A 22786-nucleotide genomic window follows, 5' to 3' on the forward strand; every position below is an offset into this window, starting at 1 on the left:
GTTTTTTCTTTTTGCTAGACGTCGTTTGAGTTTGGAAAAACATCACTTGAGCGCACAAATGACTTTTTTTTTAATTTGGAGCTCGTATACACTTAGGATGGCAGACTCTCAATGAGCTACGATGAGGGTATCATGTTATGAAGCCCATTTCTCCTTACTTAGAAAATAATTCAGATTTTCAAAGCGCCTAAGGAGTTTCCAATAGGTGAGAACGGTATGCTTGAAAATTAGCGAGCATGACTGACAATTTTTTTTGGATATCCGTTCTAAGAAGATAGCACATGCGCTACACAATTTGACTTATCCGTAACTATCTTCACTTTGGTGAATTAAATTAGTTTGAAATAACTCCCTGACAGATTGTGCCAATGAATGAAATGACTAGCAAAGATTTGCACAACTCATTCGAAATCTTAGGTTTGCGGGTGATTCGAATACGACTTCAATGACCTGCTATTGTGACTTTTCCATTTATTGTCCTAATCAACACCAAACAAATTAATTCCAAGTTTATTCTCATTGTTAGGAACAAAAGATGTTACTCCAGAATAATCCAAGCTAAACAGTAAACTGAAAACATAGATGTCGGGATGCAACACATCCTACTATCACACAAATTGTTGAAGAAATTTCCTTTTTCAGTTACTCGGTTGTGCTGAAACAACCGATTAGTTGAAAACAGACTCCAAACTGACATCCTCCAAAAATATGGGTGCTAGCAGTTAACATACTAACAAATCAACAACAATCATCAACGCGGTAAACAATCCAAACATAACAATAACGATATAGACATACACAGCAATACCATCAATCAACGACGAGAGTGTTGACGAGTTCATATACCTGAATAACGGAATTCTCACTAAAACGAAAAAGACCTCAACTGCAGATCAGGGGAAAAAAAAACTAGCCTCATCGTATAGCTCTTGATAATCAGGATGTGGTCGTATAAGAAGCAAGATAGCGGGACGGCGATGACCAGCTGCAAGACCAAGTTGCTCGCGTGATGGTGTGAACGCATACGGTATCTCCATTTCTTCGCACATTCCAGGTATGTGCGAATACACGTCTATTGGACTGACGTTCCCTGAAGTTCTTAGCTACTCCAAAACCTTGGGTAACTAAACTAAATTTCTGACAAATTCACCTGCAAGGACAGCTATACCCTTTTCGTTTTTTCTCATAGCTTTTTGAACGTCTTTCAAGCCTTGTCGGAGATAATGAGGATGTTTTGCAGATTTCTTCACCAACTTGTATATCTTCTTGGCCAATTTTCTAGAAGCCAGTGGCTTAGAAATCACATTCACCTGCAATTGTTAAAATAATGGACCCTTTGGAAACTTTCCCGTTACAGGCATTTTTGTTAAAAATGGAAAAGTGTATTCGTCCGCATATTCGTTTTCAAATCATCAGGAGTTTCCTGAGCACTTATATTTCACTTCAAGCAATTCCATTTACGTTCTATGCCTATCATTGGCGTAATGCAAAAAGGATAGAAACCAGCTGCAAAAAATATACATGATTGCAGCTTACCAGACTGCACAGATACTCGTATTCTTCTTTTGCAGTGGTCGGACCATCCACAATTGCGCTTTCATTCAATGAAGCATCAGCTAAGCTCTCATCACCATTCCTTTTCCCCATCCTAAGAGACATTTCCATCTTCCACTTAATAACCTGATGTTCACACGATGTAGAAAATAAATAAATAAACCACAGAAACGACTGTTCAACAGTTCAGAGATATATTACCGCAACATTTTATCAATTTGAAAAAGTTTCCAATACTAGAATTTATAATCTTAGCGTGAACTATAAGTCCATGCAAGCTTCTCAACAAAGAAAACAAGTAACGATAGCCATTTGTATCGTAGAACAAACGAATTCGATCCATGAACTTATTGACATTGGAACAAATAACATCCATATAACATCAAGTAACACGAAAATCAACAAAAATGATCATAACTGTTGATCAGCCACATCATTCACTATCCGAGAATTTTATAGAGTTCACAGCGGTACTTATTGGTCCTCCACCGTAGCTTCCCTGAACTAGATTCAGATAGTCTGTGCAGAAATGCAACAGAAACAGCCTAAGAGAATAATCTCACCTTCTTCTTTTTAGTCTTCTCATGACGAAAACCTTTTCCTTGCACTCTGCTTAGTGCTTCATGCGCTTTTGCACCCCACTGATCGTAGGACTAAAGAAATAATTTGACGAGAATTCTTTATCACCTATATCGGAGACATTTGTGATTATATATAGGCACACAAAAGAACGAACATTTCTTAACAACATCAAATCGTATCAGATGGAAAAATTCCTCTATCAAGGGAGTAATGGTGCAACAACTTTCCACGACAGCAAACCTCTCAAGTGAAGTATACTCGACTATATTATTGTATTACATATTGCACTTGCTTCTTCAAAATTTTATTGTTTTATACTGATTTATTAGACTCTGAATGAAAATATGTCACTTAGCCGCTCAAATATTCGAACATGTCAAATATTTTGTCATATCATGCTCAAGGTAATATTTCATCCGAATCTAAATAGTACGCAATGTTATCAATACCCCACCAGCTGAGTACTCTCCGATCAAAAATCTCGGCACCTTAACTTATGATTGCCATATGTTAGCTACAATTTTGAATAAAATTCGATATCTAGAATTCAGAACAAAGCAACAAACTCTTAATAAAAGTAGCTAAAGACTTTAAATAGTGAAAGATATATGCAAAAACAATAGAAAGTCATCCCCATATATTTATTAGGTTGTAACATAAATACGAAGAGTTTAAAGTTTCGCTTTTGTTCAGAAACAATTTGTCTACCACCTCACAACAATTGTCTACTACGTTAAAAAAAGTTTTTCTAATCTCCGCACCTGTTGTAAAAATTCTCTTAAGTGACATAGTTTAACTTTAAATGAGATTTACTGGCAGCAAAAATCAGTATTTTCGACATCTACAATTCTAGTTCAAAACTCTTCCAGCTTATACTACAAGACAATATAATTGTAGGAAATAGAACGCCGCAAACATAAAACTTACTCCATCGAACGAATTATCCTTGAATTTCTCCGGTAAGGCATCCTTTGTGAGAGTCACTCGTCGAAAAGGTTCGTTAGATTTCCTCTTCAACGAAAATGATTACCAATAAATTATTTTAGGATTACAACCAGGGTTTGCTAAGAACACATAATATATAGCACTGGCTGCGTCGCTGCTATTAACTGATTTAAGAAGTCGTAGAAAACATTAAAACTGACCGGGAATGATCTTGGTGTGCCATTTGGCTTCTTTGCGTTTTCTTGATCTTGCTTTTTGAGTTGCTTGTCCTGAAGCAATGTACGTGTTCAAAACGTTCCATACAAAAAAAATAATATACAACTGCTCTTCGCTAGATTTGTTCGTTTCATTGTTACACGTACCTGTGTTTTTGGGCCTTGTGGTGTCAATCCAGCAGAAGTTTTCTGCAATCATTATATCTACTATCATCGAGTCAAAACGCAAACAAAGAGGTTGTTAACTGCAGACCTTGGCCGATGCGTCATCATCGGAACTCGAACTGCTTGACGACGATTTCTTCTCTTTTGAGACAGGTGTGGTGGGCTTCAGAGGCGTTTTCTGTAGTTAAACAATTGATAATCGCTAACATCTTATCAACATAAATCAGCATTAATTTATCAAAAGTTTGTAGCTAAATACAGAGATAAACGAAAGTTTATGTGGTTAAAAAAAGTTCGACTTAGGTTTTTCATTGGGTTCAGAATCTCTCCATGTTATGACTTTTTATACAACACGGAGAGATTCTGATTCCCATATAGTTCTCGAAATTGAGAACATTTCTATTCAATTGTCAAAATCTACACGAATAGCCATATAAATGAAAAACACGGACCGCTTCGCCACAAAATGAAACTAAAGAAGCAGACTGGAGACACATCTTCAAGTAAAACCAAAGAAGTGAACAAATCGTGTGAAAAGTTCGATTTTAGAGAAACAAAAACAAATTAAAACTTATCTAGTTAAAAAAAAGAAAAAAATGAAACTGCAGCATACTACAGTATGCGCCGAGATCTTTTTCACGGCATAAAATTCAGCAAACGAACTGACCTTCACTGGAGCCTCCTCCTCGGAATCAGAACTGCTAGAAGACGACGCCTTCTTCGCTGTAACCGGTGTTGTTTTCAGAGTAGGTTTGGCAGGTGTTTTCTACAATATAATAGTCGTCACCACAAACAAAGAAGAATGCTTGAATATGTATGTGTCATTTTCACAATGTATCTTTCTGCATAGTATGTAAGGGTTTACATAGAGATCTTATATTGCTCGCTTTTAGAAGCTTACTGACTTTAGCTGGAGCGTCATCATCGGAATCAGAACTGTCAGAAGACGAATCCTTCTTAGCCACAGTCGGAGTTGCCTTCGCAGGAGGCTTGGCAGGTGTTTTCTGTAAAAAAAAAGTAGTCAACACAAACAGAGGATATTCGTTGGGGTCATTTTCAATCCTGCGACTCTTGCAAATGAATTTCCCGATTATTAACTGGTCGACAATTTCTCGCTTTGAAAAAAAATATATTATATAAGGTAAGCTTTTCAGAAGCATACTGACCTTCACAGGAGCCTCATCCTCGGAATCAGAACTGTCCGAAGACGAAGCCTTCTTCGCTGAAGCCGATGTTGTTTTCACAGGAGGCTTAGCGGGTGTTTTCTGCAAAAAAAAAAGATCAACATAAAAATATTTATCAAACTCATTCTATGATGGATGTGCTACTTTCTCAAACGAAACTGACAGTTTTGTGAGTGGTTTCATCAAAACGTGCCTGGCTAAACGTATGAAAATCCTTTTCAGATATAGTAAAGATATTTAGCAAGCGAACTGACTTTTACTGGAGCCTCATCCTCAGAATCAGAACTGCTAGATGACGAATCCTTCTTCGCAGATACTGGCGGTGTTTTCACAGGAGGCTTGGTAGGTGTTTTCTGGCATGAAAAAAAATTCAACACAAACAAAGAATCATTTTCGACCTATTTCGACAATAGATCAACAATTTTTACAAGGACGTTATCGCTTTGCTAGCTCTCCAAGAACTTACTGTGAAGAGCTTTTTTACTTAAAGTAACAAGATATCTTGTAAGAGTTTTGCAGGGGCTGACCTTTACTGGAACCTCATCTTCGGAATCAGAGCTGCTCGAAGAAGAAGCTTTCTTCGCTGCAGCTGGTGTTGTTTTCACAGGAGGCTTGGCTGGTGTTTTCTGCAAAGAAATAGTCCTTAACACAAAAGAAAAACATTTCTCAGGGCATGGTTACGAATGTGCCATCTTTACGAATAATGTACTGAAAATTGGTGCATAGTATGTAGACGTTTAATTAGAGAGTTTATAATACAGGTTTTTCAGGATTGTGCTGACCTTTGCTGGAGCCTCATCTTCGGAATCAGAGCTGCTCGAAGAAGAAGCTTTCTTCGCTGCAGCTGGTGTTGTTTTCACAGGAGGCTTGGCGGGTGTTTTCTGCAAAGAAATAGTCGTTAACACAAGTAGAGAATATTCCTCTGTTAATTCCGATGTTGCAGATTTGCAAATGAGGATTCCTACTCTGCAACTGATTATTCCACATTTTTTTTCATAGTACAGTAGTACAGTAGAAAATTTTTACAAAAGCATACTAACCTTCACTGGAATGTCATCCTCAGAATCAGAACTGCTCGAAGACGTATCCTTCTTTGCTGCAGCCGGAGGTGTTTTCACAGGAGGCTTGGTAGGTGTTTTCTGCACGAAACAAAGGATATTGGTGAGTTTCATGTGATAATAGATGTGCTATTTTCATGAACGAAGCTTCCAGTCTTTTGACCTGTTTCATCGAAGCTTGGTTGAAAAAGTTGTAGATTTATTAAGAACATAACGCAGATGTTTGGTTAGTGAATTAACCTTTACTGGAGCCTCATCCTCGGAATCAGAACTGCTCGAAGACGAAGCCTTCTTCGCTGCAGCCGGTGTTGTTTTCATTGGAGGCTTGGCAGGTGTTTTCTGCAACAAAACATCAACATAGAAGATATTGCTCAGACTCATTCGATGATGAATCTGCCACTTCCTCCAACGAAATTGACAATTTTGTAAGTTTAATCAAAACTTGCTTGACAGCACTCATATAGATCTACAAAAGTACAATCCAAACATTTATTTAGCAAACTAACCTTCACTGGAGCCTCATCCTCTGAATCAGAACTGCTAGAAGATGAAGCTTTCTTCGTTGCAACCGGTGTTGTTTTCATAGCAGCAGATTTGGCAGGTGTTTTCTGAAAAAAAAGTAGTTTTTGACAGAGAAAAGACACTGACTTTCCTGACTGGCTTCAGAGAGAACTGCTTGTAAGTTTTTCTTCTAAATATAAAAATATATTGCCAGAAACTTTTTTACGGTATGACATATAAATTATCCCTAAAATTATTAAATGTTGAGAGATATTCTCAACATTTTTCATCTTGAACTCTTGTTCCAAGCCTCAACATTCCCACTGATGATATCCCGCCCCGATTCTTTTAGCGAAAGATGAGTTTCTATGAAGACTATGACACAACCCCGGGCTTGGATCTTAGATTCCCTGAACCCTGTCGGCTCCTCATTTTACGAGGCTTATATAAAATCGCGATCTAGGGGACCGTTTTAATTCACGAAAAAGGTTATCGAAAACCATCAAAACCTACAGTCCTACATGCTTACGAAGCTTTTTAAAACTTCGTTGGCCACGGGTAAGTCTTCGACAGCATCCAAAAACGAATTCAAATAGTCAACTTTGGTCGATCAACGAGTAAACGCGAAAGAAAAGAGAATTTTAGGCATTCGCAACCGTAGACACATTTTGCTGATGACACTGATAGGTTTTCGAAGAACACAAGGGAGTGGACATAGAGCTCAGTGAACTAAACGGAGCAAAAAATCCTAGTATGAGTAAGAATAGCGGAAAGCAAGACAGTTCATGAAAAATGTGTAAGGAAGGTAGAATGGAACTTGAACGCACCCAAATAATATAGACGCGATTGTAAATGCACCTCACATGTTAGAGAAACGAACTGAAGACTAAAACAGCATTGAAAATGAATACATAAATATGCAAGAGGCTCTACAGGTGGACCACGAACAGGGCGGGTGGATTTGTTCACAACACAAAGTGAACAGGCGAAGCCCCAACTGGACGTATAGTCGGGTCATACACGAAGCACGGTGCACTTGCGTAAGCAATTGCGGTGGAGCGTAGCTGTTAGGATCGAGTGAGGACACCTACTACCACCGTTCATTTCAGTTCGCAACGGTCCCATCTCGATTTTTTTTCTCGCCATCTCCACAGCGCCGCTTGCGCAACTGGATCGTGCTTCATGTCGTTCTAACTCTACTATAACTCAGAGATCTGAGTGTCAGGAACGCTATCACATACAAAATTCAACAATTTCATGAATGTCTGGAGGCGAAGAAAAAATTTGAATATAAACGACGCTTTTCAAGCACAATTGGTGAAGCAAAGCAATTAAGTGTATGAGAAAATGAACGAAATTGAGGCAATCGAAACTTACTATATGATGCGGAGTTTTTTCTTGTCTAAGAGCAAAAAAAAGGTATGAGAGCTTTACAAGTAAACCTACTTTCGCTGGAGCCTCATCCTCGGAATCAGAACTGCTTGAAGACGAAGCCTTCTTCACTGCAGCCGGTGTGGCTTTTATAGGAGGCTTAGCGGGTGTTTTCTGCAACAGAAAATCAACATAAAAGATATTGATCAGACTCATTCGATGATGGACGCGCTAATTTCACAAAGGTCCACCAAACCTGGCGCAGCTACACGTATGTCAATCTCTTCGAGATACAATGCAGATATTTAGCAAGCAAACTGACTTTTGCTGGAACCTCATCTTCAGAATCAGAACTGCTAGAAGACGAAGCTTTCTTCACTGATACTGGCAGTGTTTTTGCAGGGGGCTTGGCAGGTGTTTTCTGCAAAAAAGAGCACTCAACATTAATAGGGAATATTCATTTCAGTCACATCAATACACTAGTCCTTACAAATAAAGTTGCTGATTCCCGAGTAGTCCACAATTTTTCACTTACAAAAAATACAAAATAGACTTTTCAGAAACATACTGACCTTCACAGGAGCCTCATCCTCGGAATCAGAATCAGAACTGCTCGAAGAAGCCTTTTTCGCTGTAGCCGGTGTTGTTTTTACAGGAGGCTTGGCAGGTGTTTTCTGCACGAAATAAAAGCAACATAAAGGATATTGCTCAAGCTTATGCGATAATAGATGTGCTACTTTCGCAAACAAAATTGCCAGTTTTATGAATGGTTTCATCAAAATTTGCTTGGCAGCACGTAACGTAAATCTCTTTTATTTAAGATATAACGCAGATATTTAGCATTTAGAACTGACTTTCACTGGTACCTCATCCTCAGAATCAGAACTGCTAGAAGACGATGCCTTCTTCGTCGCAACAGGCGTTGGTTTTGTAGGAAGCTTGGTAACTGTTTTCTGCAAAGAAAAAAATCCTCAATACAAAGAATACGCTTGAGTTCTATTATGAATATTTGAATACAAATGTAATCCATCTTTCGGCACAGTGGGTAGGAGTTTACACAAGAAAACAGTCTTTTCAAAAGCTTACTGACTTTCGCTGGAGTTTCGTCATCGGAATCAGAACTGCTAGAAGACGAAGCTTTCTTCGCCACAGTCGGAGTTGCCTTCGCAGGAGGCTTGGCAGGCGTTTTCTGCAGAAATAGTCCAGTGACGCATCTAACATTTTTGCAAAATAATGAATATAGTGGTTGGTAATAATAATAGTGATATTAATGGTTTCAACATCTGAATCAATAGACTAGGAATTAACTTTCTTCGCAGTTGTTTTTACGACGGATGTAACAGGGACTTACCATTGACAAAACTAACTTTTAGAAACCATGATTGAAATCCTTTAGAAAGCTATCCTTTAGCTCGAATATTCTCCACTAAACTAAAGAAGCAGTAAAATATAAACCTTCGCTGCAGCCTTGTTGTCTGAGTCCGAATCGCTTGAAGAAGAAGAAGCTGCTTTCTTGGCAGATGGTGTTGTGGTTTTAGTAACAGGCTTCGCAGGTGTTTTCTTAATGAAATAAAATAATGGCAAAATCAAAAATCCGAGGTTACCGTCTACTTTTGGAACGTCAAATGACTGTAGTATTCAAAATAAAATCACATTATTAGATGTTCAGCAAAAACATATGCAAATCTATCGTATTAGAATTGAAACGTTTGTCGTTAAATTTATCTAATTACAACTCCCACAAGGGTTACCTAGCAAGCACATCAGTTCATCCCGTTTGGATTATGATTCCAAGACTGATACTTCCATTATTAATTATTAATGTTAGCCATACCAACTCCGCACTTAAGTATACCTTCCTAACACGTTCCCCTATCAATTTTAGTCACAAGAGCAACACGCTCCGCTAATAGAAGTTATCAAACAGTTTTAACCGCTTGGCACAATACGGTGTAGCTATAAATCGGATGAAACACTACAGAGATAGATGGTTTCTGTGAACCTTCTTTCAGAGACCGAGCTATATCTGGGAACCTAGCTAACCTTTAAAAAAATCATCAGATTCTTAATCCGAATAGGATGGCCTAGCCTTAACTTCAACATGGAACACTGGAGCCAAGCAATGCAATGAGACTTCATTAATTTATTTCCGTATGTGATTCTCTAATTGAAGAAAATTCTGGATAAAGCAATGGAAAATTGAATTGTTGTAGTTCGAGTTCTTTCCCTTAGCATACACGTTATCTAAAAAAAAAGACAAATTATCGCTTCCTTGCATCTCTAGCCTTGAACAAAACACCAATATACCGCTGTTTGCAAAAAAAAAATCAAGAAAACGTTCGAGAAACAGGCGGAAAGTATTGCATCGGCGAATCCGACTAAAAAGATGAGGGATACATAAGAGAAATCTGTGTAATGGCTGTAGAAGTTTGGAACAAAAACTCAACGTCGATTGAATTGTCACCACTCTCTTCGCACATAAACAAAAGCTTCACAAATGAATTTGCGAGTTAAAAAAAATTGCAAATACTTAGTGGGGCAGCAAATCTTCATTTTTTAGGTATCCTTGAAACGACAGCGATCGCATCGGGGATACAGTCCCCGGATATTTCTCTACAACTCGTACGATCACGCGTGAAAATAAGTCACCCAAAACAAATCTCCAGCTGCGTTTTTAGCCAGAAACATTGATTATTCTCAAAGTACGGTTATGTAAACGACTATTCCGTAGTTAATCAGTTTTAACCTGAGTCTCAGCCGAACAGCGTCCTTACCGCTGTGGCCTTCACACGGTATAAGCTCCAATACGGAAGAAATAATTGAATAAATGAAAAAGCGACCTAATCCTTCAATCTGATTGCAATCAACAGCAAAACAAAACTTTAGATCTATGCATATCTTGTCAAAAGCATAGAGAAATCTCCTTACCTTGATTTGAGTATCATCATCCGAATCGTCACTGCTAGATGAAGATTCTTTCTTCGAAACTGGAACTGTTGGCTTGGCAACCGGTTTTAGGGGTGTTTTCTGAAAGATATAAGATGATAATGATACAATAATGGCAAAAACGTAAAAATTGTGAGGAAGTGACCTTAGTGGGAGCTTTAACATCAGAATCGTCAGAATCGCTAGAAGAGCTCTCAGCCTTCTTCGGCGCAGGTACCGCTGCAGTTGATTTCACGACTGTCGACTTAGCTGCGACCTTCTGAACAAAAATTTGGATGATTGAACTTTTCACTAAAAAGACATGAATTAAAATTAGAATTTTTGCATCTCGAATATCATGAATGCCGTGTTTGCAAAGTTTTTGATAGAAGAAACATAGCTGTCGATAGGCCCCATTACTAAAAAAAAAACCAAGCCACAGTTTGACATCCCAAGAATCACAACTATTGAATTAGGACGCAAGCCTCTTCAAAGAGTTTTGTTATATTATTCGCGGACGTCTTTTAATAGAAGTGAAAATAGAATAGTAGAACAAGTAAACACTAAAGGAGATATCTTTAATCGCCAACAAAACTTGTCGCTTTCCTTATTATGAGTTCTGTTGCAGGCTGGGCTTTGGCCTTCTTAAAGAAATGGAATCTGACTAAGAAAAAGAAGATTTGTTCACATTAGCAGGAAGTTCATCCTCGGAGTCAGAATCACTTGAAGATGAGTCAGGCTTTTTTGCAGGAGGCGCAGCAACTGTTTTCTTCGGTACGATTTTCTTTGACATCTTCTAAATGCAAGTTGTAATAGCCAAGAATGGATAAATTAACAGAAAATTAGTACGAAAAAAAATGTATGGAACCGACAACAACCTTCGACGACGTTGTGTCATCATCATCATCATCCGAATCCGAGTCACTTGAAGATGAGGAAGCCTTCTTAGTAGACGCCGCTGAACTGACTTTTGCTGCTGGTTTCAATGGTGTTTTCTAGAAGAATTTCAAATAATTACAATATCGATTCGATAAAACTGAAGACACAAACACGACCTTCGCTTGAGGCTCTTCGTCTGAATCGGAGCTAGAAGATGAAGCTGCTTTCTTCAATTTTAGATTGACATCGGCCTTATTGGGAACCTTCTGTGTAAAATGCAGGTGTACTTTCCAATCAATTGTTACGCTGAATTAAAGAAAGCTACCTTAGGTAAAGACTTTCCAGACGGAGTTTTTGCTGTTTCTGAGTCGGATGATGATGATGAATCCGAGGATTCAGCCGGACGTTTTAATCCATTAATAAGCGGTTTGCCGTTAGGCACCTAAAATTACGCTAATGACGAAATGAAAAGATAGTGCTGTGGTAGAAACAAAGACAATAATAAAGAATATTTGATTAGTAGGGGTTCCTGATGTCAGGTAAAGACTAAGTGGAAGTTGCAGCACACATTCGACCAAATAATCAGTATAAATAATTCTGAATGAAAAGCGTCGATGAAGTTTTATTATGTGAATGCTGGTTTCCTCGAGAAACCCGTATTTATGTAGATTTATTGCTGCGCAAGCAGAACTATATAACAGTTCGTACCGTAGCTTTTTTATTCGTGGGCTCATCATCGGAGGAATCATCCGAACTATCCTGTGAAGGGGCTTTTTTCTTGGCTGCTGGCCCAGTAGTAGTCGGAGCGGGACGCTTTCGTGAGGTCAAATATGAGTCAGCACATGCTCTCAGAGCCGGAATGTCCTCGTTGTTGTTTATCTAGACAAGATAAATAAAGGTGCGACCAAAGAATATTTGTTAGTCATCCTTGGGACCATACATACCGAGGGGAGAAAAAATTGGAAATTTGAAAAAAAAACGGCTCACAAATTTCTTGATCTCGGCAATCTTCGTTGCACTAAACATATCCTTGATTGACCTTGGGTTTCTTTTAAGTATTTCATTGTATAATACGCACTCAGCATATATGTCGGAAGACATGGCTTTGGGGGCCCAGTTCGATGGAATCTGAATATCCGAAGCATCCGAAGGATTTTGAAGGAGGAAAAAACATCTGATACGGGAACAACGTTCGCATAAATTCGAGAGACTTTGAAAGAATACATGATAGATTATCAACGGCTGAATTACTAGATCAGTATATCAAACAATGAACAAAGAGAAAGTAATCAAGTAATTCGTAGAAGTTCACAATATCACATAAGTAGTAGTTCATTTCTCGAATAGTTCGGTGCTGCTCTGACGACGACACCCTGGAGAAAGTAGGAAGAAGCAAAAGAAGAGATTACTAACTATACAACCACAACTATAAGTCATTAAATAAGAAACAGAACAGCACAGCAGAACAAGTGTGAAGTCAGATCGAACCTACTAGGGAACACAACACCCCAGGTACCCTTCCTCATTTGTCCCATAGTTGATATATACGAATAAAAAACAAATTCTCGTGAAAAACTGCTAATAAGAAAAGAAAGATAAAGTAAGAAGCAATACATGGAGAAGAAAGAAAACGTAAGACAAGAGGCAGAAATGTGCGCTCCACAGCTGATCACACTGTATGTTGTGTTCCAGCTGGGACCTACGGTGATTTACGGCGGGAGAACCTTCAAAGCTATCATTCTTCGGTTCTCTGGGAACTACTGCCGAGGGATATTATATAGGTATAGTTCTTAGGGCACAGAACTTAGAGGATGTCTGAAGCTGGAATTAAATAAGTTTGTTGAGGTTCTAATGTATTCTAGTACAGTAGCGTAATTCGAATGACTTCTTAGATAGGAAATTAACAGATTTGTTTTGTAACTCGGACGTAGTTCCAGGTCCAGTAAGAAATATCCTCGTGTAGGATTCGCCCGTCCACGCTTTCTGAATCGAACCTCTACGATCACAGTGAGCAAATTTTGCAATAAACCACCCTGATCGTGTGCAGTTGTAGAAATAACGTGCATCGAAAACCGAAATGCATCGGAACGGAGATTTTAACACCTTGCCACTTTGTCTCTAGACGCACGCACCATCTTACCTCATAATAGAAGTTTTTCCATTCCAACTCTCAGCTGATACGGTTGTTAGATGCACAGGGTCAAGTGGTTCATTTCTGATGTTCCGTGCTCGCTTTTGAGAATAACAGCAACGAGATTCGATAGGCAATGCAATCGCAAACAAATACACATGTTTCCCAACATGATTTTTTCTTTCAAAAGAGAAAGGCAACTTTTTGATCTTTTCACTAGAAGAAAAGTCTGGGAAATTCAAGAAGAAAAATCTCGACAGAGCGGGATGTTACGTCTCACTTGAACTGCATGTCGATGCCTAGTTTCTTCGGACCTTCCTTCACCACTTCCATCCAGAACCTTCTATCACTGGGTGGTCTTTTCCAATTCGCATCTTCAAGGTAATTTGGACAAGGCGATCTGATGGTCTTCTTACAATGTGACTAAAAAAGCGAAAGCTGTTTTCTGCGACTACTTTAGACAGTGAGACAGGCTGTTGATGTTTTCCTCTTGTCATCTCCCAGTATACCATACCACGACATTCTGCGCAAAGTTCTCTACTATAGCACAAAATTGGCCAAAAGTAACCAGGCATCCGTCTAAGCAGCTCCCTTTCTATGTGATCGAGTTTCTCAACCACCGTTAATGGCGCTGACCACGTCTGCGATCCGTACATCATAACGTAAAAGCGTAAAATGTCTGGCGTAAACAATCCGCTTGGGATCGACGTCGCGTTCAGTTCACTCAGGAATCGTTTGAGGTTTACGAACGTGTAACTGGCCTATGTAGTGCACTTAATATCGAATATATGAAGCGCGCTACAGGCGATCCGGACAAATGGAAGAATTACTGGCGCTCGACCAGTTCGAAGAAAAACAGGAGTCAAGGCGATCAAGTTAATCAAGGTAACTGATCTGTACAATGACTTGTGGGGGCTAGCCGATGTGTCAAGTCAGTGTTTTTATGCTGTCAGACAAGTCTTATCGACGGCGGAGGGATGAAAAGTTTGATGAGCACTAGAGCGGACTCCAACTTGCGATCGATCATGCTATAGCCACGGCGTAACCTCTTCCCGGCTGCACAACGCCGCTCGATCCGTATATCATAAAGGATAAAGGTAAAGTGTCTGGCATTAAACCACTTGAGTTGCGGCAGCACGTTTACTTCAATTCTGAATTGTTTAAAGTTTACGAATGTGTAACTGGTCTATACAGTGACTTGTGGGGGCTAGCCGATGTGTCAAGACAGTGTTTTTATCCTCTCAGACCAGTCTGGTGCCAATTTATAGACCCCAGAAGGTTGAAAGGTTTGGTGAGCACTACGGCGGATTCGAACCTGCAATCGATCGTGTAGACAGCGGAACCTCTTGCCGTGTGCGCTACACCGCTCGATCTGTTCATCATAATGGGGCAAATCACGGATAGGTAGACTCGTAGACTGAGTGAGGTTATGTAGGTATGGCTATCAGGGCAGAGAACTAAGAAGATATCTGAAGCCGGAACTAAGCAAATTTGTTGATTTCTTACAGTATTACAGTACAGTAGCGTAATTCCAAAGACTTCTTAAAGGTATGATCAAAAGGGGGGGGGGATAATAATAAGGAAGAGAAAAAAAAGAGGGGGGAGGTTAAAATAAAAAAAAAAAAAAGAAAAAAAAGGGGGAGGGAGGAAAAAAAAAAAAAAGTAGGAAAGAGTTTTTGCTGTATAGCGTTTTTAGAACAAGGATTCACTGTTCTTTTCATTTCCAACGTCTTATCCTCCCAAAGACGAATATTTTGAATTCGTACTGTGGTACAGCTGAACACAGTGGGAGCAACACTGGTAATAAGGAGTTTTATTACTTCAAACAAAAAAAAATACAGGATGTAGTCGTCGAAACATAAAATAAACACAAGGAAATTTCATAAGCAATGACCAAATCTCTATTCGGATGAAACAAAATTTATTCATACCCGAAAGTAGCATGAACAAGTATCACATGGTGGCATTCATTCGCAATCAACAATTGAGCTACTCGTAAGTAAATAATAGCAAAAGGAAGAGATCAAGCAGATATACGAAACTTGTTGGAAGTTTTTTTTTCGAACATATCAATTAAATATGTGTTCCTTGAATAATCAACTCTATTCGTAAAAGAATTTTCTAGTTGAAAGCTTGAAGAGATGTAGAACGATGACCGAATTCTGGTACTGTCTTAAAGCAGTAACATTCAAGAAGACGTATAGCTGTCGGCTTCAATTGTTTCTTCATTTGTGGGCTAAATATAAATAAATAACCCTTATTTGAATCTATGCATTCTATCATTAGTGGCTTACCTCCAAAATATGTACATATAGAATAGAACAGCATGGTGAAGATAGTAGATTAGGTAGGAAATATAGTGTAGAAAATGAAAAATATGTGTTCGTGGTTCGAAGATGTACTGTATGATTCTCATCATGTAGCTGGGCACGTTGAGGAGAACGAACGTACTGCAAAAGCATACTATTAATTAAATATAATGAAAAATCAAATGAATAAATAAAAATAAAAAAAATAAAACCAAAAGAAATTCATAAAAATAGACAAGATTAGAAATTTAAGTTGGATAAATGAACACAAATTGTAATAAAACGGTGACCAGTGAGAAACCACTAATGGCGGGTGTACTTGAGCTACACAATAAGAAAAAGCTTTTCTTTTTTTTTCGACTGATTTGGCTGGAATTGTTTTCAAGAAAATGTTTCGCTGTTCAAACGGTAACTAATGGATTACTTAATTGACTCAAACTCATTCGATGATGCACATCGACGAAAAATGAGGATAGGACAAAAGAAGGGCAAAGAAAGATCCAGGATCATAGTTTTTTTTTCCACAGGAAAAAGCTTTGAAAGGTGGCCTACCGGTGAGTCACGCAGCAGTAACCATATTGTTTCAAGCAGATGTTATTAAGAGTAAACTTGGCCCAAGCAAGAAACAGCGTTTGAACTTTTTTTAAAACAAGTAAGACTATTTTTTTCAAATGAGATGGTTTCTGAGGATAAAAATAGTTCAATCACTTTTTCTTACATAATTCATATGAACATAACCGATTATCTTATGAGGCGGAGAGAAGATCAGAAATATTCCAGAAAAAAAACACCTCACCTTGTAACAATAAGCAATGTTCGACTTAGTTGAAGATCCGATGAACGGAGTTTACCACATGAGGACCGATTTGACTGCGTTGACATATGCGTATTAGTATGAGTCTGGCTAAGCAGTAATTTTTTCGCTGTGGTTTCTTCCTGAAACCATGTAAGCTCATCGTAACCCGGAAACACGTAACGCGTATCTTTTTTCTTACGTATGGTATTGGATTCTCGTTTGATGAACGATCGAATCGAACTCGTAGCACACCGGAAGAGTAGATACGCATACATTGTCGGTAACGATAAATGGATAGGGAATTGACGAACATGATGAGAATAGCGGGTAAAAGTGTACAAATAGCTGTATCCAGTAGTGTGAACAGGAAATAGTGATCAGCCACAGGATAACTGAAAACAAGAAAAAAAAATTACATACTTTCACGAAACATGCAAAAACATTTTTTGAAGTTGTTTTCGTTAGTTTAGTTTTTATTTGAACCTATAGCGGAAGTTACATGCGTCATGCGCAGTTACGTACGCAAGTATGGTCGACGGCACCTATGTTTGCTTGAACAGCGGCGACGTTTGTTCGATTGGAGCAGATTAAAGTGACCAGAGCGCATAATCATAAGGATGCAAATGAGAAAGAATAACGACGGTGGCGGTGCAATCGTTCGGACGGTCATAATTTCCAGAAACTTTATGGACGGTTTTTTTTCTTAATATTCGCTTTCTAAATTATCAAAGCTGGGCATTTGTGACAGGCAAGTGCAATTTTGTCGGTCCTGAGTGGGACCCAAATAATTAACTAAGCTATTAACAAAAATTTTACTTTTGCATCCTACGTCATGGTCCTCGCAGAAACAAAAAAAAAACTTTTACCATAGCGACACAGTAAAAAGAGGATTTGTTTTCGATCCAGAAAGTGTTGAAGGGAAAACAGAGCAACGACGCTCTCTTTTTCAAAAATATAGGAACCCTCATGGGACATGAAGTCATGTCAACGTGCTAAGTAGGCTGAAAAACGGTTGGATGATGGATGACGTGGAATTAAACAGCTAATAAACAACTAGTAACTAATACTAGTTGTTAATTAACTAATTATTAGCACGTGATCCGTTCTCCAATATTCTCATCCGTCGTTTTACTGACGCTCAAATGTAAATATTCGCTTCGTGTGTGTGTTTTTTTTCCGCTTTTTATTTTGAGATTCACGTACAGATCGTAAGTTGTTGATCTATGAATAAATCATTGAAATCTCTGAGTCAGCCTTCGAATGCATCTCTGGATAAACATAATAAAATCGAAAAAAGTTCTCTTATCTGTCTTACGAGTTTTTTTGTCTCATAAAAGATTTTTAGCAACTCAAACGTCATTAATCACGTTTAGTCTCTGAATTTGAATCAAACTATGTCAACAGAGGAAAATATGGGTGCTTTCATAGATTTAAAAAAGGTATTCTCTTTTTTTTTTCTTCAATATAAGATGATAATATTATCATTGCTAGAAGCACGGCCAAATGAATACGTTCTACATATGTCTACAGGGAATTAATGGATTTTTCCCAAATTCAATTCGTGAAATTCAGGGACGAATTGTTTTGTGGATTCCTCGTGCCGCGCGTTTTCATCCAAGCTATAGGAATCACACAAATTTCCATATAAACAATATAACATATGACAAAATTTGTTAAACAGTGACAGATAATTCAAAGTGGAGGAAATTCCCATCAATAACTGATTGCGCAGTCAAAATATCCGGAAACTTCAGCGTCGTCAGCAAGGCGGGGGGAGATTTTCGAGAAATTAATGCTTTCATGGAATATTCTGAAAACGTCAACAAATTTCTCACCCAAACACTTGTGCTTTACTGCTTAATCCACAGAATAGACCATATTTGTACTCTTCCAGACCGGCAAACATAAACACCCAACTATAGAACAAAATTGACGTCACCAATGTGCATATCATCCAGTTACGTGCAAAACGTTTCGTACAAACCCATTTTCGGAAAGCTGAAACAGTGTTGGAATCGTTGAGGATTGAGTTCGAGTGAAGAAATTTGATGAAAAAATATGGAAAAAATACGAACCAGGTCGATAGAGCACAACCATTCTATCGCATGATATCCACGAAATCATCCATACACAGATAAAATCGGAGAGGTGAGCAAGAAACGTGAACAGTTTGCAGCCAATCTCCGAATCCATATAAATATGTAGTCGATACATAGAATCGACCCATGATACAATAAGCTGCAAATAGGAAAATAGGAACATATGGAAAAAATATAAAATCTCGAAACTCTACTATAAATTACTTTATCATTCTTACTTTCTCCACGTGGATCCAAGTCAAGAAATTGCTGAAAGTGCTCAAAAGGATAGCTAACAAAGGGCAACGAGCATATTTTTCGAATTCGAAACGTTGCGATCGAAAATTACGTTCATTGTTTATTTTTACGACATCAAGGCAGAGTTCTGGGAGCGGTGGGTTATGGTAGAAATCATAGGTCAACAATTTACCAACTTCTTTGTTTAACCTTCAAACTCTCTCTAGGGCAGTGGAATTGTTAATATAGGCTTGGTGTTACGGGTGCAAAAATTTTGCAGTCTTAAAGGCATCACCCCACGAATCTGAGGTGGTACGGATTTCAGGTGGCGTATACGGAGATACGGCTTCGAGCGTTCCGATGCGCTATTTTCTACAAAGAGTTCGATTGGAGCGCGCCAACCTTGTGCACACGCCGCATCTTCCGGGCCGTTTTTTACGCCAATTGGCAAGAAATGGACGGAATCACCCTCCTCTCCATAATCTACTATCCCTTGTGAGAATACTCCACCTGAAATCCGTACCACCTCAGATTCGTGGAGTGATGCCTTTAATCGAATGTCATTTTCTTGCGGTATCTCGCTAGTATGCACATTATTCTTGAAATCTCAAACTTTGGAATCTCAACCTCACAGTGCATATAGGGAGCCAAAACAACTAGATTACACCGGGAAGCATGAGGATCCTCTAAAATATTCTTCTGTACAGCCACGTCTAATGGTATTATGCAAAATATGCAATATAAAATATAATACATTAAAGTGCGCGGCAGTTGACTAATCCCAATCTGACTAATCAGCGCCTGGCTCTTTGTTTATATATTTATAAACTTTTATATATTTATTAACACCACCAAATGTGCCACAAAACAAAAACAAGGAAGAAGAGGGCTTGCTAGAACTCCGCCTAAGTTCTAAACAGCAAGGACGGCCCTTCACGACGTTATATGTAGTGGCTTGGCAGGTCAGTCTTCTGCTACAGAAGGACAGAAATCCTTACACGAGATCCTTTCCCCACCCGAACCCAGAACGCTGCAGTAAATAAACGAATACTAGGGTTTGTGTGTCCAACTTTACCCAAAACGGTAGAAATCCGCCAAGGACCCTTGGCGAACGCGTGGGAGGACTTCAATCGGAAGCTCTTACCAGCTTTGGTATCCGATAACGGTTAACTACTAGCAGGAGTGTGGGATATTATCACTTTTCTTATATAATAATAATTTTTTGTTCTTATTTTATCACCACACTACGGTGCTAGCGAATAGGATATCTTACCGTAAATAGGAATACACAGCTTGAAACCGACAACGTGCACAAATACACATTTGATGTGAGTCGTCGAAGCCAGAAGTTTGTCCTAAAATAAACATAAACATTGTGAAGATGTTTTAGGTGTGCAGCTGGCCGCAGTGTTTTTAATTCTTCTCCTTTAAGGGGTAACTCCGTTTCTTTAAAAACTAATAAATCTACCCTGATTTCGAGTGGAATCTTGATTGGTTGGTATTACTGTACATTCTAGTCAGCAAAGAAATACGAGACAATATAGGAGAAAATAGAAAGAAAAGGGTATAAAAAAGTGAAAAATAACTCGAGTAGTACTTCGAGTGACGATAGCTGTACTTTCCTAAAGATATAAGTTTTCAGTTCTTGGTTAATTGGATTTTTTGGCCGATAGGTCTGAAAAAATTTCCATAACGAATTTTACTCCGAATCGTTTCAATCAATAGAGACCAATCTAAAAAGTACATCTAAAGAGTGTGTTAGCGAAAGTCAGGGTAGTAGGTAAGAATTGAAAAATGAACATTTGATCAACGTCATGAGGATTTTAAAGCTATAATTTGTGAGTAGCCGACTTGAGTGCTTAAAGGCATCACCCCACGAATCTGAGGTGGTGCAGGTTTCAGGAGGAGTATTGTTATAAGGGGTAGTAGATTAAGGAGAGGGGGTGATTCGGTCCATTTCTTCCTAATTGCCGTAAAAAACGGCGCGGAAGATGCGGCGCCGCACAAGGCTGGCGCGCTCCAGTCGAACTCCCTGTAGAAAATAGTGTGCCAGAACGCCTGAAGCCGTATCTTCCGGGCCGTTTTTTACGGCAGTTAAGAAGAAATGGACGGAATCACCCTCCTCTCCATAATCTATTATCCTTTATAAGAATAATCCACCCGAAATCCGTACCACCTCAGATTCGTGGAGTGATGCCTTTAAGTACATCGCTTGTATAAAAAGAACATTTAGTCAAAAATTTTGGAATTATTGAAACCTTAACCAGGATTAGTTTTTGCGAGGTACAGCCAGGTAACAGGAACTAAAACAGCTGAGTGTAAGATAAAATGGCAGAAAAAGTATTTAAGAAACAATACTAAAAATGTTGGGTGGAAAATAGACAATACAAATATTTTGTGGAATTTTCTGACGAACTCCTAGTGATCTACAATCCCTGCGCCACAACAATAACCTCTGGAGATTTTTTCATTTCTAGGAGTCCAAAACAAGAAAATTTGAGCTCACATCCAGAATGACGACTTTCTGTCAAGCAGAACTCAGAGATTTCTTGTTCCAAGTGAGATATTACTAAATAGAGAACCTACTGAAGCTTCATTTATTTTCAGTCACAAATCTACTATGAAGATTTGAGGGTAGCTTTAAACAAATGAAGCTTTAAATTAGTGAAATTAATTTTCCTTGATTTTTTCCATAAGTGTGCAGGATATCGGCAGTTTTTCTACCGATTCTTACAACAGGTTATTTTGATATAGTATGGCATATAATCAAGATAAAATTTAATACTTATAATAGTTTTAATTTCCTTTATTATTTATTAATTATCCCGATTATCCCAGCACTCAAAAGCGTAAAAATACTGTAATAAAAATATGGAAGAATATCGTCTTCCTTTCTATCCCTTTCTTTTTCTGTCCTTCACTGTATATTTTCAGTATTCCCTTTGCATTTGTACTTCCCAGAACCTTTTCTGACACGCCACTGAGCACCACAAGTAAAAAAAATTGTCCATTTATTATTTCTAGTGCTTAAAAATGTAAATACGTAGAGGAAAACAACTATAAAAATTTTTTCACCTTATCAAAAGTAGTGCCATCGAATTCCCAACAATTCCAACCACACATAGCAACGGTAGCAGGTAGGGGAAATTCTGTCGCAGCCATGTGATCACGGATGAACGTTCGATTAATTTAAATATAGCATAAATCGAATTCTCATCGTCAACTTCCAATTCCATTATCGTCGAATTCATTTTCTGAAATTGTAAACAATTCAGACTCGGATTTAAATGATCATCCACGAAAAACACTCATTTCGAGCGAGTGAAACGATAATAGGATAAAAGTACAACATACTACGGTAAGTGCAACTCACTACGGTACGGTTAAAATTTCATTAATTTTAAAGTGAACGTGTATCTCCCAACTCCCAAAAGAGATGGAGTAATTGGAATTTTTACAAATGTGAAGAAGATAGAGCGGATAAAAAAACTCAAATAAAAAGAAAAAAGATAAAACTGTACCGGAAAAGGGAAGAAAGAAAGAAAGGAAGGAAGGAAGAAAGAAAGAAAGAAAGAAAGAAAGAAAGAAAGAAATGTAAAAATAATACAGTGTAGGAAACAGTTATCACTTGCAATTTTTAATTTTTTTTTCTAAATTTACAAAGAAAGGTTATATGTGATAATCCTAGCATTAAACGTAACAAGAACTCATCCATCCAAAAATCGTTGGATTCCATGTTTTTCAGGTTTTTTCAACGGTCTAAAATATTCGATAACTAACGCCTCCGCCTCTAAAATTTGGATTTTGTTCCACTAGTACATGTATCTTGAGAACTTTTGACCTTACCGTAATTGAA

At 38.3% G+C, this 22786-nt stretch overlaps 3 protein-coding genes across 5 annotated transcripts; all 3 read right to left on the reverse strand.

Annotated features, from left to right (window-relative positions):
* Nucleotides 1-810: 810 nt before the first annotated feature.
* RB195_004708 (uncharacterized protein) lies at nucleotides 811-1665 on the reverse strand (the record flags this gene model as incomplete). Of its 2 annotated transcripts, none has more annotated exons than XM_013453226.2 (4): nucleotides 811-846; nucleotides 915-1090; nucleotides 1151-1310; nucleotides 1537-1665. In XM_013453226.2, the coding sequence occupies 4 exons, from the start codon at nucleotides 1663-1665 to the stop codon at nucleotides 811-813; spliced, it is 501 nt and encodes a 166-aa protein (XP_013308680.2). The 2 variants fall into 2 exon arrangements, with proteins under 2 accessions (XP_013308680.2, XP_064033938.1); XM_064182671.1 differs by having other exon boundaries at nucleotides 1537-1647.
* Nucleotides 1666-1987: 322 nt separating this feature from the next.
* Nucleotides 1988-12480, reverse strand: RB195_004709 (uncharacterized protein; the record flags this gene model as incomplete). 2 transcript variants are annotated; one of them, XM_064182672.1, is made up of 29 exons in its annotated part: nucleotides 1988-2053; nucleotides 2118-2207; nucleotides 3064-3147; nucleotides 3282-3350; nucleotides 3444-3485; nucleotides 3550-3639; nucleotides 4129-4227; nucleotides 4367-4465; nucleotides 4628-4726; nucleotides 4900-4998; nucleotides 5173-5271; nucleotides 5428-5526; nucleotides 5686-5784; nucleotides 5944-6042; nucleotides 6210-6311; nucleotides 7651-7749; nucleotides 7898-7996; nucleotides 8148-8249; nucleotides 8430-8528; nucleotides 8666-8764; nucleotides 9031-9135; nucleotides 10504-10602; nucleotides 10667-10780; nucleotides 11189-11296; nucleotides 11379-11495; nucleotides 11556-11645; nucleotides 11705-11821; nucleotides 12088-12258; nucleotides 12367-12480. In XM_064182672.1, the coding sequence occupies 29 exons, from the start codon at nucleotides 12478-12480 to the stop codon at nucleotides 1988-1990; spliced, it is 2868 nt and encodes a 955-aa protein (XP_064033939.1). The 2 variants fall into 2 exon arrangements, with proteins under 2 accessions (XP_064033939.1, XP_064033940.1); XM_064182673.1 differs by having other exon boundaries at nucleotides 12367-12405.
* A 3151-nt stretch (nucleotides 12481-15631) lies between these two features.
* On the reverse strand, nucleotides 15632-22181 carry RB195_004710 (uncharacterized protein; the record flags this gene model as incomplete). The annotated part of the gene is made up of 8 exons (XM_064182674.1): nucleotides 15632-15746; nucleotides 15805-15960; nucleotides 16616-16755; nucleotides 16815-17007; nucleotides 18451-18613; nucleotides 18691-18853; nucleotides 20204-20285; nucleotides 22006-22181. The coding sequence occupies 8 exons, from the start codon at nucleotides 22179-22181 to the stop codon at nucleotides 15632-15634; spliced, it is 1188 nt and encodes a 395-aa protein (XP_064033941.1).
* Nucleotides 22182-22786: the final 605 nt, after the last annotated feature.

This window comes from Necator americanus, chromosome I, assembly GCF_031761385.1.
Source record: "Necator americanus strain Aroian chromosome I, whole genome shotgun sequence".
NCBI classification, from domain to species: domain Eukaryota; kingdom Metazoa; phylum Nematoda; class Chromadorea; order Rhabditida; family Ancylostomatidae; genus Necator; species Necator americanus.